Source organism: Scyliorhinus canicula, chromosome 11 (assembly GCF_902713615.1).
Source record: "Scyliorhinus canicula chromosome 11, sScyCan1.1, whole genome shotgun sequence".
Lineage (NCBI taxonomy): Eukaryota > Metazoa > Chordata > Chondrichthyes > Carcharhiniformes > Scyliorhinidae > Scyliorhinus > Scyliorhinus canicula.
The window spans coordinates 83316774-83333022 of record NC_052156.1 but is presented as its reverse complement, the minus strand read 5'-3'; the positions used below and the strand labels follow the sequence as shown (position 1 = coordinate 83333022).

General features: G+C 53.7%; 1 protein-coding gene across 3 annotated transcripts in view; it reads right to left on the bottom strand.

Moving 5' to 3' along the window:
* thumpd3 (THUMP domain containing 3) overlaps positions 1-16249 on the bottom strand; it is a 60059-nt gene that overhangs the window by 19167 nt on the left and 24643 nt on the right. For all 3 annotated transcript variants that reach the window (XM_038810795.1, XM_038810797.1, XM_038810796.1), the window contains exon 6: positions 15729-15798. In XM_038810795.1, the coding sequence (XP_038666723.1) occupies positions 15729-15798 (70 nt within the window). The remainder of the gene's footprint in view (positions 1-15728; positions 15799-16249) is intronic.

Below are 16249 nucleotides of genomic sequence, written 5' to 3'. Positions count from 1 at the left end.
AAGGTATACTTGTGGATCGACATTTTTGTGATGGGAAAGGTGCTGCTGGTGAGGTTAAGGGGTCAGAGTACAATATCAATTGCAATATCAGATCATGCTCCGCATTGGGTGGATATGGTACTGGAGAAAGGGGTGGTACAGAGACCAGGGTGGAAATTAGATGTGGAACTGTTGGGGGATCGAGGGTTCTGTGACAAAATTGAAAAAGTAATTGAGGAATACATAGGTTTCAACTGCACGGGTGAGGTGTCGAAGGCGGTTGACTGGGAGGCTCTATAGGTGGTGGTGAGGGGTGAGGTGATCCCGTTTAAAGCAAGGCTAGACAAAGAGGAGAGGTTGGAGCGGCAAAGGGTAATAGATGAGATGCTGGAGATAGATAGGAGTTATGCAGAAGATGGGGACCCAGCGAAGTTGGAAAAGAGGAAGGAACTACAGGTGAGGTTTGACCGACTATCTACTAGGAAGCCGATACGCCAATTGAGGCGAGCGTATGTTGGTGGGTCAGCTCCAGAGGGAGGCTGCGGCAAGGGAAATTGTCCAGTTGCGGGACAGGGCAGGGAAATTGGTGGTAGAGCCAGATCAGATTAACAAGATCTTTAAGGAATTCTATGAGAGGTTGTACAGGTCAGAGCAACCTGAGGGAGGCCGGGTGATGCAGGAATTTCTAGATGGGCTGGAGTACCCGAGGTTAGGAGAGGGGGACAGGGCTACATTAGACGGGGCGATAGTGTGTTTGGTTCAGGAAAGGGATTGGGTTACAGGGTGTTAATGCTGGGGGGGGGGGGGGGGGGGTGTTCTGCTGGCGAGGGAGCTTGGGCTGAGGGACAGAGAGGAGATCGGGAGCTGCCTGGGGATAGACCAGTGGAGGTGGATCATGGGCTGGTGGCGGGCCTAAAAGGGGGGGACAAAGAGCCCCAACTAGGCTGATCACCTGGAATGTTCGAGGGTTAAATGGGCCGGTCAAAAGGGCACGTTTGTTCGCGCATCTTAGGGGATTGAAGGCGGACGTGGTGATGTTACAGGAGACGCACCTTAAGGTAACGGACCAGGTTAAACTGAGGAAAGGCTGGGTCAGCCAGGTGTTTCATTCGGGACTAGATTCAAGGTTAGAGGGGTCGCGATCCTGATCACTAAGCGGGTGGTGTTTGAGGCGGGTAGAATAGTCTTGGACATGGGAGGTCGGTATATTATGGTCAGTGGGAAACTGGAGGGGGTGAAGGTGGTGTTAGTGAATGTATATGCACCAAATTGGGATGATGTGGAGTTTATAAAGAGGATGCTGGGGAAGATACCGGACCTGGATTTGCATAGTTTGGTCATGGAAGGTGACTTCAATACAGTTATGGACTCGGGCTTACACCGGTCAAGCTCAAAACCGGACAGGGTGCCAACAATGGCAAAGGAACTAAGAGGGTTCATGGAGCTGATGGGAGGAGGGTTGGATCCATGGAGGTTTGGGCAGGCGAGGGCGAAGGAGTTCTCCTTCTTTACTCAGAGAGTAGTAAAGGCGTGGAATGCCCTGCCTGCAACAATAATGGACTCGCCAACACTAAATGCATTCAAATGGTCATTGGATAGGCATATGGACGATAAAGGAATAGTGTGGAGGGACTTCAGAGGGGTTTCACAGGACGGCGCAACATCGTGGGCCGATACTGTACTGCGCTGTAATGTTCTATGTTCTACTCACATGTGCATAAAGTGAATTCCCAGATTGATTGATTTATCTTGAGCAGGGTCTTTCTGGCTGGGGTAGTGGACATGGGGTATTCGGCGATTACAATCTCAAATCATGCTCCGCACTGGATTGACCTGCAGGCAAGTAAAGACAGTAACCAGTGCCCGCACTGGAGGTTGGATGTGGGACTTTTGGCAGATGAAGCGGTGTGCGAGCGGCTGAGGAAATGTATTCAGATTTTCCTGCAGGTCAACGACACGGGGGAAACTTTGGTAGCCGTGGTTTGGGAACCACTGAAGGCGGTGGTCAGAGGGTAGCTGATCGCGATCCGGGTTCAAAGGGAGAAGGTTGACAGGGCAGAGACGGACAGACTGGTAAAGGAGATATTACAGATCGATAAGAGGTATGCGGAGACCCCAGAGGCAGGGCTGTTAAGGGAACGGCGGAGGCTGCAGGCAGGGTTTAGCTTGCTGACCACAGGGAGGACGGTGGAGCAGCTGAGAAAGGCGAGGGGGGCGATCTATGAACATGGGGAGAAGACCAGCAGAATGCTTTCACAGCAGCTCAGGAAGAGGGAGGCAGCTAGGGAGATAGGGAAAGTAAAGGACGGTGAGGGGAACCTGGTTGGTGATTCGATAGAGATGAATAAGGCGGTTAGAGATTTTTACAGTAGGCTGTACAGGTCAGAACCCCCTACAGGGCCGGAGGGGATGAGGTGCTTCTTGGAGGGGCTGAATTTCCCAACGGTGGACGGAGAGCGGGTAGAAGGACTGGGGGCCGCCAATCGGGCTGGAGGAGATAGTGGAGGGCTTGAAGGCCATGCAGGCAGGTAAGGCCCCAGGTCCGGACGGGTACCCAGTGGAGTTCTATAAAAAGTTCTTGGGGATACTGGGGCCAGTGTTGATGAGGATGTTCAATGAGGCAAGGGAAAGAGGGGTGCTGCCCCCGACGATGTCACAGGCAATGATTTTGCAAATTCTTAAGCAGGACAAGAACCCGAAGCTGTGTGGGTCCTACAGGCCGATCTCCCTGCTGAATGTGGATGCCAAGTTGCTGGCCAAAATCTTGTCCTCCAGGATTGAGGACCTTGTTCTGGACGTTATTGGGGAGGACCAGACGGGTTTGTTAAGGGTAGGCAGCTGGTGGCCAATGTAAGAAGGCTGTTCAATGTGATCATGATGCCCCCGGAAGGTAGGGAGGTTGAAGTAGTGATCGCAATGGATGCAGAAAAGGCTTTTGATTGGGTAGAATGGGACTATCTGTGGGAGGTACTGGGACGGTTCGGATTTGGGCGGGGCTTTACTGACTGGGTCAAGTTACTGTATCAGGCTCCGGTTGCAAGTGTGCGGACGATCAGGACAACTTCGGACTACTTTAGACTGCACTGGGGGGGCGAGACAGGGATGCCCCCTCTCCCCACTGTTGTTTCCGCTGGCTATAGAGCCGTTGGCAATTGCTCTGAGAGATTGAAGGGGCTGAAGGGGACTGGCCCGGGGGGTGGGGTGCGGGGAGCACAGGGTTTCGCTCCATGCGGATGATCTGCTTCTGTACGTTTCGAACCCAGTAGACGGGATGGAGGAAATAATGAAGATTTTTGGGGAATTCGGCCGGTTTTCGGGGTATAAGCTAAACATGGATAAGAATGAGATGTTTGTGGTTCAGGCGAGGGGACAGGAGGGGCGACTGGGGAAGCTGCCTTTTAGGTCAGTAGTGGTAGTTTTAGGTACCTGGGTATCCAAGTGGCGCGGGGAATGGGACCAGCTGCATAAATTGAATCTGGCCTGGCTAGTAGACCAAATGAAGGACGATTTCCGGAGATGGGACACGCTCCCGTTGTCGCTGGCCGGAGGGTACAAATGGTGAAAATGACGGTCCTCTTGAGGTCCCTATTTATATTTCAATGTCTCCTCATTTTTATTCTGCGGTCCTTTTTTAAGCGGGTCAACAGGGTGATCACGCGCTTTGTCTGGGCGGGCAAGACCCCGTGGGTAAGGAAGGTAATGCTCGAGCGGAGCCGGGGAGAGCGGCGGGCTGGCACTGCCAAATTTTAGCAATTATTATTGGGCGGCTAACATAACATGATCAGGAAGTGGGTGGGGGGGGGGGGCTTCTTGCAAAGGCACCAGTCTGGGGTCGTTGGTAACTGCGCCTCTGCCGCTCCTGCCAGGGCATTACTCCACCAGCCCCGTGGTGGTGGCGGCCCTGAGAGTTTGGGGCCAGTGGAGGCGGCATGTGGGAGCATCGGTCTGGGCCCCAATTTGTGATAACCACCGGTTTGCCCTGGGGAGTATGGATGGGGAGTGATGGGGGATGTGTTCATAGAGGGCAGCTTTCCGGGTATGAGGGCGCTGGAGGAAAAGTTTGGGCTGGTGATGGGAAACAAATTCAGATGTTTGCAGGTGTGGGACTTGCTTCGTAAACAGGTGTCAACCTTCCCGCTCCTACCGCTAAGGTGGATTCATGACATGGTAATTTCCAGAGGGTGGGTAGGGGAGGGGAGCGTCTCGGACATCTATAAGGAGCTTATGGGGTCGGAGGAGATGAAGACCGAGGAGCTGAAGTGTAAGTGGGAGGAGGAGCTGGGAGGTGAGATGGAGGATAGTTAATGGACAGACGCGTTGAGTAGAGTCAGCACGTCTGCAACATGTGCCAGGCGCAGCCTGATCCAATTTAAGGTTGTGCACTGGGCTCACATGACAGTGGCCTGGATGAGCAGATTCTTTGGGGTGGAAGACAGGTGCACAAAATGTGCGGGAGGACCAGTGAACCATGTTCATATGTTTTGGACCATGTCCAAAGCTTCGGGGATTTTGGCAGGGGTTTGCGAACGTCATGTCCAAGGTTTTAAAAACAAGGATGGCGCTTTTTGGGGTGTCAGAAGATCCGGGAATCCAGGAGGAGAAAGAGGCCGATGTTCTAGCTTTGCTTCCCTGGTAGCCCGGAGACGGATACTATTGGCATGGAGGGACTCAAAGCCCCTGAAGTCGGAGACCTGGCTATCGGACATGGCTAGCTTACTCTGTATGGAGAAAATTAAGTTCACCTTGAGAGGTTCATTTAGGGTTCACCCGGAGATGGCAACCGTTCTTCGACTTCATTGCGGAAAATTAATTGTCAGCAGACGGGCGGTTTTTGCACCAGGTTTATGGTTTCATGCATCTTGTCTATTTTGTTGTTGTTTCTATACCAAAAACACCTCAATAAAATGTTTATTAAAAAAAAAGAAGAGGTGATAGTGTAGCAGGAGATAAAAGATGCAATTCTGAGGATGCAGTCGGGGAAGGTGGCAGGGCCGGATGGGCTTCCGGTGGAATATTATAAAAATTCAAAGGTAAGCTGGTACTGCTGATGGTGGGGATGTTTGAGGAGGCGATAGGGAAGGTGGCAGCTGCGGAACAGAGTGTGTCAATAGGGGGAATACTGGAGCTGCTTTCTTAGTTTGGGTCTTTCTTGGGGTACAAATTAAATCGAGACAAGAGTGAGACAATCGCGGCTGTGGGGGGGGGGGGGGGGGGGGGGGCTGCCGTTCTGTAGGGCAATGACTCACTTTAGATACCTGGGGGTGCAGGTTGCTCGGGATTGCCGGGGGGGGGGGGGGGGGGGGGGGGGCCTCCTGAGGTGCAACATTTCTACTTTGGTAGGGAGAGTGGAAGCTGATTCCTGTTTATTTTCCAATGCCTGCCGATTTTCCTGCCAAAGGCTTTTTTTCAGAGAGAATAAATGGGGAGGGAAGGTGGCCAGAATTTGAAAGGTGCTACTACAGACAGGCAGGAGGTTTGTGTCTCCCAAACCTGATGTATTATTACTGGGCGGCAAATGTGGAGAAGATATGGAGCTGGGTCAGAGGGATTGTCTCCAAGTTGGTCAGATTGGAGGACAGTTTGTGTAGAGGGTCGGGATGGAAGGTGCTAGCAACAGCGCCGCTCCCGACAGCCCAGGGAAAATATTCGGAGTTCGGTACTGTAGTAATAGCTTCGTTGAGAATTTGGAGGCAGTTCCGCCAGCACTTCGGGTTGGGGGCAGCAGGGTCAAGGGAAATGCCAATTCGGGGGAACCATTAATTTGAGCCAGGGCAATGGGATGGAAATTTCAGGGCTGGGAGGAGAAAGGAATTAGGACACTAAAAGATTTGTTTCTTGGGGGTCGGTTTGCAGGATTGAAGGAGCCGGGAGCAAAGTATGGGCTGGAGCAGGGGGAAATATTTAGACACATGCAGGTTCGAGACTTTGCCAGAAAGGAGATATATAGCTTCCCGGTAGAGCCGGCTTCCACAATGCTGGAGGAGGGGGACTGGAGAAGGGGTTAGCGTTGGCGGTTTACCGAGCTATTTCGGAAGAAGGCACAGCTGGATGGGATCAGGGCAAAGTGTGAGGAAGAGTTGGGAGAGGGTATGGAGGAGGTGTTGTCCAAAGCTGGGGGATTACTGGAAAGTGGTTTTTAGGCTCATCTCTAAAGTGGTGCATGTGAAACTGGACCCGGGCCCTCGGGAGGCCATATTCGGGGTGTCGAACCAGCCGGGTTGGAAATGGGTGCGGAGGCAGATGTTGTAGCCTTCACCTCATTGATCGCCTGAAGGTGGATCCTGTTGGGATGGAGATCAACCTCTCCACCCTGTGCACTGGCGTGGCGGGGGACCTGCTGGAATTCTCAACTCCTAGAAGGTCAAATTTGAACTGAATGGAAGAATAGAAGGATTCTACAATTCATGGGCATAATTCATTATGCACTTTCGAGAATTGGATTACATTCAACATTCGGGGGGTGGACTGTATGTGTTAATGGTGACTATGGGTAATTCCTGATTCCTTTTTTTAAAAAAACGCATTTTATTCAAACTTGTATCAAAGTAGTTACAGCAAATAAACACCCCGGGAAACATTCTTCCCAACAATCAGCCATACAGTTTGTACACATTTTCCTCCTTTTTCACCCCCCTCCTCCCCATCACCACCCCCAGCGACAAACAGCTCCTCAAACATGGTCACAAACATCCCCCACCTTTTCTCAAAACACTCCTGCTGAGCCCCTTAACTCATACTTTATCTTCTCCAACCGCAGGAAGTCATACAGGTCACCCAACCATGTTGCTACCCGGACTTCCGGTGGCGGCAATGAACAGCTGAGCCGCACGCTCGGCGGCTCCCGAGATCAACGGACTTCGGGGCCTTTTTAAAGGCCCCCAACAGAGCTGAGGAGGCAAATCCCGACGGGGGAAGTGGCCAGGAGTCGCCCCAGTAGTCCCATGGTGCAGACCAGGAGCGGGGCAGGGAGAGATTCGGGAGAAAAAACACTTGGAAAAATTCGGGACCCAAAAAACAAAATGGCGGCCACCGAAAGTTTCGCGGAGCTGAAGAAGTGGGTCCAAGAGCAGCAGACGATTCTGCTGCGCTGCTTCCAGGATTTGAAAGTGGAGCTGCTGGAGTCCATCAAGGTAACCAACAGGGAACTGATGGAGACCCAGACAGCCCAGGGGGCAGCGATCCGGGAGCTGCAGCAGCAGGCCGCCGAAAGGAAGGACGAGGTCGTGGCCGTGGTGGGGAAGGTGGAGGTGCACGAGGCGCTCCATAAAAGATGGCAGGAGCGGTTCGAGGAGTTGGACAACCGGTCGAGGAGGAAGAATTTACGGATCCTGGGCCTCACGGAGGGGCTGGAGGGGTCGGACCTAGCGGCCTATGTGGTGGTGATGCTGAACTCGCTGATGGGGGCTGGGTCCTTCCAGGGGCCCCTGGAGTTGGAGGGGGCCCACAGAATTCTGGCTAGGAGGCCCAAGCCGAACGAGCCGCTGCGGGCAGTGTTGGTGAGGTTCCACCGGTTCGTGGATCGTGAGTGTGTGCTCCGGTGGGCCAAGAAGGAGCGGAGCAGCAAATGGGAGAACATGGAGGTGCGGATCTTCCAGGACTGGAGTGCGGAAGTGGCGAGGCAGAGGGCCGGGTTTAACCGGACGAAGGTGGTGCTCCACAGACAGAAGGTGAAGTTTGGAATGCTGCAGCCGGCGCGTCTGTGGGTCACCTATAAGGATTGACACCACTACTTTGAGTCCCCGGAGGAGGCATGGGCCTTCGTGCAAGCCGAGAAACTGGACTCAGACTGAGGGTCCCACGGATGGGGGATGCTGTAGAATACTGTATTTATTTATACTGTATGTGTATTTGCGGGGTTTAGGGTAAGATGTGAGGTGGCCTTAGGGTGGGTGGGGTGAGGTCGTACGGGTGTTTTTTTTAATGGGTTTTCAAGCAGGAGTTGGGTGGATGGGTTCGGACTGAGGGGTAAACGGGGTGTTCGGGGAGCTGGTGGGGGGGACTGACAATGGGAGTGGCCCTGGAGGAGGCGGGGCCCGACAGGGCGAAAGCGCGGGCTTTCTGCGCTGGGAGAGGGAGGGGGCGGGTTTTTCTTTTCCCGCGCAAGGGGGGGGGGGCAGTCCCACATTGGGAGGAGCCGAAAGTAGGGCGGGAGCCGCCGGGGTCAGCAGAAGATAGCTGGCTCACGGGAGTGCTGCCGACGGGGGGCCGCGGTTAGGAGGGGCCCTAGCCGGCGGGGGGGGGGGGGGGGGGGGGGGGGGGGTACCGGGTTGCTGCTGAAACGGTCAGGAAGGAGCTGGAGGACGCAGGGGGTGCTGGGGGGGGGGGGGGGGGGGGGGGGGGGGGGGGAGTTGCCGCCGTGGGGAACTGGCAGAGCGTGGGACGCTGGCCGGGGGTGGGCAAGGGATGGGGTATGGCTAATCGGCAGGGGAAGGGGGCAGGGAGCCCTCGGATCCGGCTGATAACCTGGAATGTGAGAGGGCTGAATGGGCCGGTCAAAAGGGCCCGAGTAGTTGCGCACCTGAAGGGACTGAAGGCGGATGTGGCCATGCTCCAGGAGACACACCTGAGGGTGGTGGACCAGGTCCGGCTGAGAAAGGGGTGGGTGGGCCAAGTATTCCACTCAGGGCTGGATGAGAGGAGTAAGGAGGTGGCGATCCTGGTGGGGAAGAAGGTGTCGTTTGAGGCGTTGAAGGTGGTGGCTGACAGTGGCGGGAGGTACGTGATGGTGAGTGGCAAGCTGCAGGGGGAGCGGGTAGTGTTGGTGAATGTTTATGCCCCAAATTGGGACGATGAGGGGTTCATGCGGCGTATGTTGGGCCGCATTCCGGACCTGGAGGCGGGGGGCCTGATCATGGGGGGAGACTTTAACACAGTACTGGATCCCCCATTGGATCGATCCAACGTCCGCTCTGGCGCATGGAGGTGGGGCTGATGGCAGATGAGGAGGTGGCCGGGAGGGTCCGGGGGTGTATTGAGAGATACCTCGAGGTCAATGATAACGGGGAGGTTCGGGTGGGGACGGTTTGGGAGGCATTGAAGGCGGTTGATGAGGGGGGAATTGATCTCCATCCGAACCCATAGGGAGAGGGGGGAGCAGAGGGAAAGGGAAAGACTGATAGGGGAGATGGTGCAGGTGGATAGGAGATATGCGGAGTCCCCAGAGGAGGGATTGCTGGGGGAGAGGCGTAGCCTTCAGGCCAGATTTGACCTACTGACGACCAGAAAGGCGGAAGCCCAGTGGAGGAACACGGGGAGAAGGTGAGCAGGATGCTGGCGCACCAGCTCCGGAAGCGAGACGCGGCCAGGGAGATTGGGGGAGTGACGGATAGAGCTGAGAAGGTGGTGCGGAGGGGGGTAGAGCTCTATGGGGTCTTCAGGGACTTCTATGGGGAACTGTACCGGTCTGAACCCCCGGTGAAGGAGGGTGGAATGGGGCGCTTCCTGGACAAGTTGCGATTCCCGAGGGTGGAAGAGGAGCAGGTGGAGGGACTAGGGGTGCCGATCGAGTTGGAGAAGGTGGTCAAAGGGATAGGGAGCATGCAGTCGGGGAAGGCGCCGGGGCTGGCCGGGTTTCCGGCTGAATTCTATAAAAAGTATTTGGACCTGTTGAGCCCCCTGTTGGTCCGGCCCTTTAACGAGGCAAGGGAGGGGGGGGGGGGGGGGGGGGGGGGGGGGGGCTCTGCCCCCAACTATGTCACGGGCGCTGATTCCTTGATCCTGAAGCGGAACAAGGACCCTCTGCAGTGTGGATCATATAGGCCGATTTCGCTGCTGAACGCCGATGCTAAGCTGCTGGCAAAGATCCTGGCCACTAGAATAGAGGATTGCGTGCCGGGGGTCATACATGAGGACCAGACGGGGTTTGTGAAGGGAAGGCAGCTGAACACAAACGTGCGAAGACTCCTCAATGTCATTATGATGCCGGCGGTGGAAGGGGAGGCGGAGATAGTGGTGGCGTTGGACGCGGAGAAGGCCTTCGATAGGGTTGAGTGGGAGTACTTGTGGGAGGTGTTGGAGAGGTTTGGGGAGGGGTTTACCCGGTGGGTGAGGCTGCTCTACGAGGCCTCGATGGCAAGTGTAGCCACGAGTAGGAGGAGGTCGGAGTACTTTCGCCTGCATCGGGGACGAGACAGGGGTGCCCCCTGTCCCCCTTGCTCTTCGCGTCGGCGATTGAGCCCCTGGCCATGGCACTGAGGGAGTCAGGGAACTGGAGGGGCCTGGTGCGGGGTGGGGAGGAGCATCGAGTGATGGTGTACGCGGACGACCTGTTGCTGTATGCGGCGGACCCCGTAGGGGGGATGCCGGAGGTGATGAGGATTCTTGGGGAATTCGGGGGTTTCTCGGGGTATAAGCTGAACCTGGGCAAGAGTGAGATGTTTGTGGTGCATCCGGGGGATCAAGAGGAGGGGATTGGTAGGCTCCCATTGAAGCAGGCAGGGAAGAGTTTTAGGTACCTAGGGGTCCAGTTGGCGAGGAGCTGGGGGGCCCTGCACAAGCTCAACCTCACAAGATTGGTGGAGCAGGTGGAGGAGGAGTTTAAGAGATGGGATATGTTACCGCTGTCACTGGCGGGGAGGGTGCAGTCTGTCAAGGTGATGGTGCTCCCGAGGTTTCTGTTCTTGTTCCAGTGCCTCCCCATCCTTATCCCGAAGGCCTTTTTCAGGAGGGTCAACAGCAGTATCACGGGATTTGTGTGGGCGCGTGGGACTCCGAGGGTTCGAAGAGTGTTCCTGGAGCGAGACAGGGATGGCGGGGGGCTGGCGTTGCCCAATTTCTGTGGGTACTACTGGGCGGCCAACGCAGCGATGGTGCGTAAGTGGGAAATGGACGAGCAGGGGGCAGCGTGGAAGAGGATGGAGGCGGCGTCTTGTGTGGGCACGAGCCTGGAAGCGCTAGTAACGGCGCCGTTGCCGCTCCCTCCAACGAGGTATACCACGAGCCCGGTAGTGGCGGCTACCCTCAAAATTTGGGGGCAATGGAGACGGCACAGGCAAGAAATGGGGGGCTCTATGGAGGCCCCGGTACGGGGGAACCATCGGTTTGTCCCAGGGAGGATTGATGGCGGATTTGTGGGCTGGCACAGGGCAGGGGTTAGGAGGTTGAGGGACCTGTTTGTGGAGGGGAGGTTTGCGAGCTTGGGGGAGTTGGAGGGGAAGTTTGGGCTCCCCCCGGGGAACATGTTTAGGTACATCCAGGTGAGGGCGTTTGCCAGGCAGCAGGTGGAGGGGTTCCCCTTGCTGCCCCCACGAGGGGTGCGGGATAGGGTGCTCTCGGGGGTGTGGGTCGGAGGAGGGAGGATCTCAGACATATACCGGGTAATGCAGGAGGTAGACGAGGCCTCGGTGGAGGAACTGAAGGGGAAGTGGGAAGAGGAGCTGGGGGAGGAGATTGAGGAGGGGACGTGGGCGGATGCCCTGGAGAGAGTGAATTCCTCCTCTTCCTGTGCGAGGCTTAGCCTCGTACAGTTCAAGGTGCTGCATAGGGCCCACATGACTGGGACGAGGATGAGTAGGTTTTTCGGGGGCGAGGACAGGTGTGCTAGGTGCTCGGGGAGCCCAGCGAACCACGCCCATATGTTTTGGGCGTGCCCAGCGTTAGGGGAGTTTTGGAAGGGGGTAGCAAAGACAGTGTCGAGGGTGGTGGGGTCCAGGGTCGAGCCAGGCTGGGGACTCGCAATTTTTGGGATTGCAGTGGAGCCGGGAGTGCAGGAGGCGATAGAGGCCGTGGTCCTGGCCTTTGTATCCCTAGTAGCCCGGCGGAGGATCTTGCTCCAATGGAAGGATGCTAGGCCCCCAAGCGTGGGGGCCTGGATCTCGGATATGGCGGGGTTCATTAAATTGGAGAGGGTGAAATTTGCCCTGAGGGGATCAGTACAAGGGTTTTTCAGGCGGCGGCAGCCGGTTCTGGACCTCCTGGCGGAACGGTAGGGAAATAGGCCGACAGCAACAGCAACCCGGGGGGGGGGAAGGATTGGGGGGGGGACTGTGGAGGGTGCTATCTCTCTCGTTTGTTTTTTTTTCTTTGTTCTTTTTCTTTGTTGTTGTTCTTTCTTTTGTTTGAAGTTGCTCTTGAAGCTGGGGGGTATTGTTCATGGGGTGTTATGTTAATAGAGCTAAGATGTTTATATTTTGTAAAAATTTCAATAAAAATTATTTAAAATGATAAGGAAGTGGATGGTGGGTACGGGGTCTATTTGGGAGCGGGTGGAGGCGGCTTCGTGCAGGGGCTCCAGCTTTGAAGCCCTGGTCACGGCTCCTCTACCGCTGCCGCCGGCCAAGTACACCACCAGCCCGGTAGTGGTGGCGACCCTGCGGATATGGGGCCAGTGGAGGAGGCATGTGGGGGAGATGGGGGCGTCTGTCCGGGCGCCAATCTGCGACAACCATCGGTTTGCCCCCGGCAGTATGGATGGGGGGTTCCGAGTATGGCGGCGAGCAGGGGCGGGAAGGGTGGGTGATATGTTCCTGGAAGGGAGCTTCGCGAGTTTGAGGAGCTTGGAGGGGAAATTTGGGTTGGTAAGGGGAAATGATTTTAGATACCTACAGTTGCGGGACTTTGTTCGTAGACAGGTCTCATCTTTCCCACGCCTCCCGCCAATGGGGATCCTCGACAGAATAGTCTCTAGGAGGGAAGAAGGGGAGGGCAGAGTCTCGGGTATATATAAGGTGCTCATGAGGGAGGAAGAGTCCCAGACAGAGGAACTGAAACTTAAATAGGAGGAGGAGGAGCTAGGCGGGGAAATAGAGGATGGGCTGTGGGCAGAGGCCCTGAGTAGGGTAAATTCGACCGCGACATGTGCTAGGCTCGGGCTGATCCAATTTAAGGTCGTTCACCGGGCCCATATGAAGGTGGCTCGGATGAGCAAATTTTTCGGGATAGAGGACAAATGCGCTAGGTGCGCGGGAGGACCAGCGAACCACGTTCACATGTTTTGGGCATGCCCTAAGCTGAGGGGGTACTGGGAGGGATTTGCGGGGGTCATGTCCCAGGTGCTAAAAACAAGGGTGGTGATGAGTCCAGGGGTGGCAATTTTTAGGGTTTCGGAAGACCCGGGCGTCCAGGGGGAGAAAGAGGCCGATGTTTTGGCCTTTGCTCCCGATAGCCCGGCGACGAATATTATTGGCGTGGAGGGACTCAAAGCCCCCGAAGACTGAGTGGTGGCTTGCGGACATGTCGAGTTTCCTGGGGATGGAAAAAAATTAAGTTCGCCTTGAGGGGATCTGTGCAGGGGTTCACCCGGAGGTGGCAACCATTTATTGACTTCTTTGAGTCCGGGGGGGGGGGGGGGGGGGGGGGGGTAGTAGAGTAGGAGGGAAAATATGGCGGGTAGTACCGGTGGGAGGGGAGCGGGCTTGTGCAATATGTTACGATGGAAGTATTGAAAGTACGTGGATGTTTGCACATTTTTGTCTTTTTTGCTTTCTTTCTGATGATGTCTGTAACTGTTTATAAAGCCAAAAACTACCTCAATAATATTGTTTATTAAAAAAAAAATGGAGACCTGTCACCAGTTCAAAAAAACAAAAAAAAACCATGTTGCTACCCCCGGTGGCGCTGCTGACCGCCACTCCAGCAAAATTTGTCGCCGTGCATTCAGAGAGGCGAAGGCCAAGACATCGGCCTTCCTCCTCTCCATGAGCTCCGACTTCTCTGAAACTCCAAATATCGCAACCAAAGGGTCTGGGTCCTCCACTGTCCTGGCTAAGACTGCGAACACTTCTGCCCAGAATCTTCCCAATTATTCACAACCCCAAAACATGTGCACATGATTCGCTGGCCCCCCACCCACACCTCTCACACTCATCTGCTACCCCATGAAAGAACCCACTCATTCTCGTCCGAGTCATATGCGCCCTGTGCACCAACTTAAACTGTATCAGGCTCATCCTTGCACCAGAGGAGGTCCCGTTTACCCTTCGCAGTGCCTCACTCCATACTCCCCAATTGATCTCCATTCCCAACTCCGCTTCCCATTTCTCCTTGATCTTCACCACCCGCTCGCCTCCCTGCTCCCCCAGCCACTTATATATATCCCCAATTCTTTCCTCCCCTTTGTTTTTGTTTATTTTTTTTTAATAAATTCAGACTACCCAATTAGTTTTTTTTTCCAATTAAGGGGCATGGCCAATCCACCTAGCTGCACATCTTTGGGTTGTGGGGGCGAAACCAGGCAAACACGGGGAGAATGTGCAAACTCCACACACAGTGCCCCAGAGCCGGGATCGAACTGGGACCTCGGCACGTGAAACTGCAGGCCTAACCCACTGCGCCACCATGCTGCCCTATTTGTTGATGTTAACATACGGGATGTTGTTTGGTGTGAGGATGAGATTGTTATTATCGATATGGGGATTGACATTACATTTGTTACTAATTATTGTTTATTGTTGGAGGGTGTAAATTTGGGAGAAAATGTAAAAAAGGAGAATAAAAATATTAAAAAAAGAATAAATAATGATCTGGGTACCAAGGTTCGAATCTCACCACAGCAGGTGATGCAATTTAAATTCAAAATCTGGAATTAAAAAGTCTAATGATGACCATGAAACCATTGTCGATTGTTGGAAAAAACATCTGGTTCACTAATGTCCTTTAGGGAAGGAAATCTGCTAACCTCACCTGATCTGGCCTACCTGTGTCTCCAGACCACAGCAATGTGGCTGACTCTTAACTGCCCCTCAAGAGCAGTTAGGGATGTGCAATGCTGGCTCAGCCTGAGATGCCCATGTCCCATGAATGAATAACAAAAAAAACAGACTTGGTCTCCTCCCAGTTATACACAGGATGTTGCCCGATATCCTCATAGGTCCACCTTGTGAAATGTGGCTGACTGTAAACAGTTGATCAGATTCATTTCTGAACGCTTCACAACCAGCATTGAAAGGAGACATTGTGGTAGCATTCCCCTTCTGACCCACAGCTTATATACTTAACTATTTGTGGTCTGACTTTGGCTGTGAAGTGTGATTACAGTTTGCAGAACGTAAAGTAAAAATTGAGAGAAAAAGAAGGGAGAGAAAGAAATGCAAAAGCATTTCTACAGTACCTTTCACAACCAAAGTAGTATACGGCACAGCCAATGAATGCTTCCTACGTGTAGTCCGTGTCATGATGTAGGCAACACAGAAACTAATTTCAGCACAGCAGTTTTCTGATGTTAGTTGCAGGCTAATTGACCAGGTCAGATGGAATAACTCCTCATTTGTCTTTGAAATAGTGGCTATGGGATCTTTCACATCCACCTGAGGGGGAAGATGCAGTTTCATTCGAAAGATAGCACCCTCAACAATGCACCGCTCCCTCAGTGCTGCACTGGCGCGTTGGGCAGTTTTTCCATAACCATCTGACTCGGGGATGAAAATGCTATAGTTCAGCTTCAGCTAACATGGAAGGACAAGCATGAAGGAGAGAATGCAAGGAGGAGGGAGGAAGAGTGATGCAGAGGAAATAAAGGAAGACGGAGAGAAAGTGAACGGGAGAGAGAGATAGAGACAGAGGAAGTACTGGGGGGATGGGGTGAGGAAACAGGTCAGTAGAAGATTCCTAAGTATTTGGCAGTGCAAGCCAACTCTAAAACAGAGGGGCATGGGATCGGCTTTCTTGAACAATTGATACCACTGAACCCGAGAACGTGCCCATAGCTGACTTGAAATTTGTATCGGTGTGAGATTCAGTGTAGGAGATAAAATACTGGATGGATTGCTTGAGCCACAATGCTCTGCACTAAACCTTTACCTTCAACTCCTTACCTCGATCGGTATAGCTGCAGTTCCACACATCGGGTCGACAATGATGTCGGTTGACAGAGGATTACAAAGCCTGTGATGCAAAATTGAAAAAAAAATTACAAATGACAAAGGTGGGATTACTCTAGACTCTAAAGGTGTCAAGTGGTATGGGGAGAACACTGGAGGATAACTCTGATCAGCCATGATCATGTTGAATATCGGAGCAGGCTAGAATAGCTGAATGGCCTGCTCCAATCTTCTATCTTTCTACTTACTCTTACATTTACCTGCAGCATAAGATTAGACCTGTGAGTTAATGTTTAAATCCAAATCCATGATTATGTACTGTGATCAATATAGATATGGTATAGAGAGATATGGGCCAAATGTGGACAAATGAGACTTAATGTCAGAAAATGGGCAACGTGGACCAGCTGGGCCAAAGGGCCTGTTTCCATGCTGTAAACATCTATCTATATTGTTAGGCATCATATTTATATTCTGGTACAGTAATGTTATTAAAACCATGTTTAAAATGCATA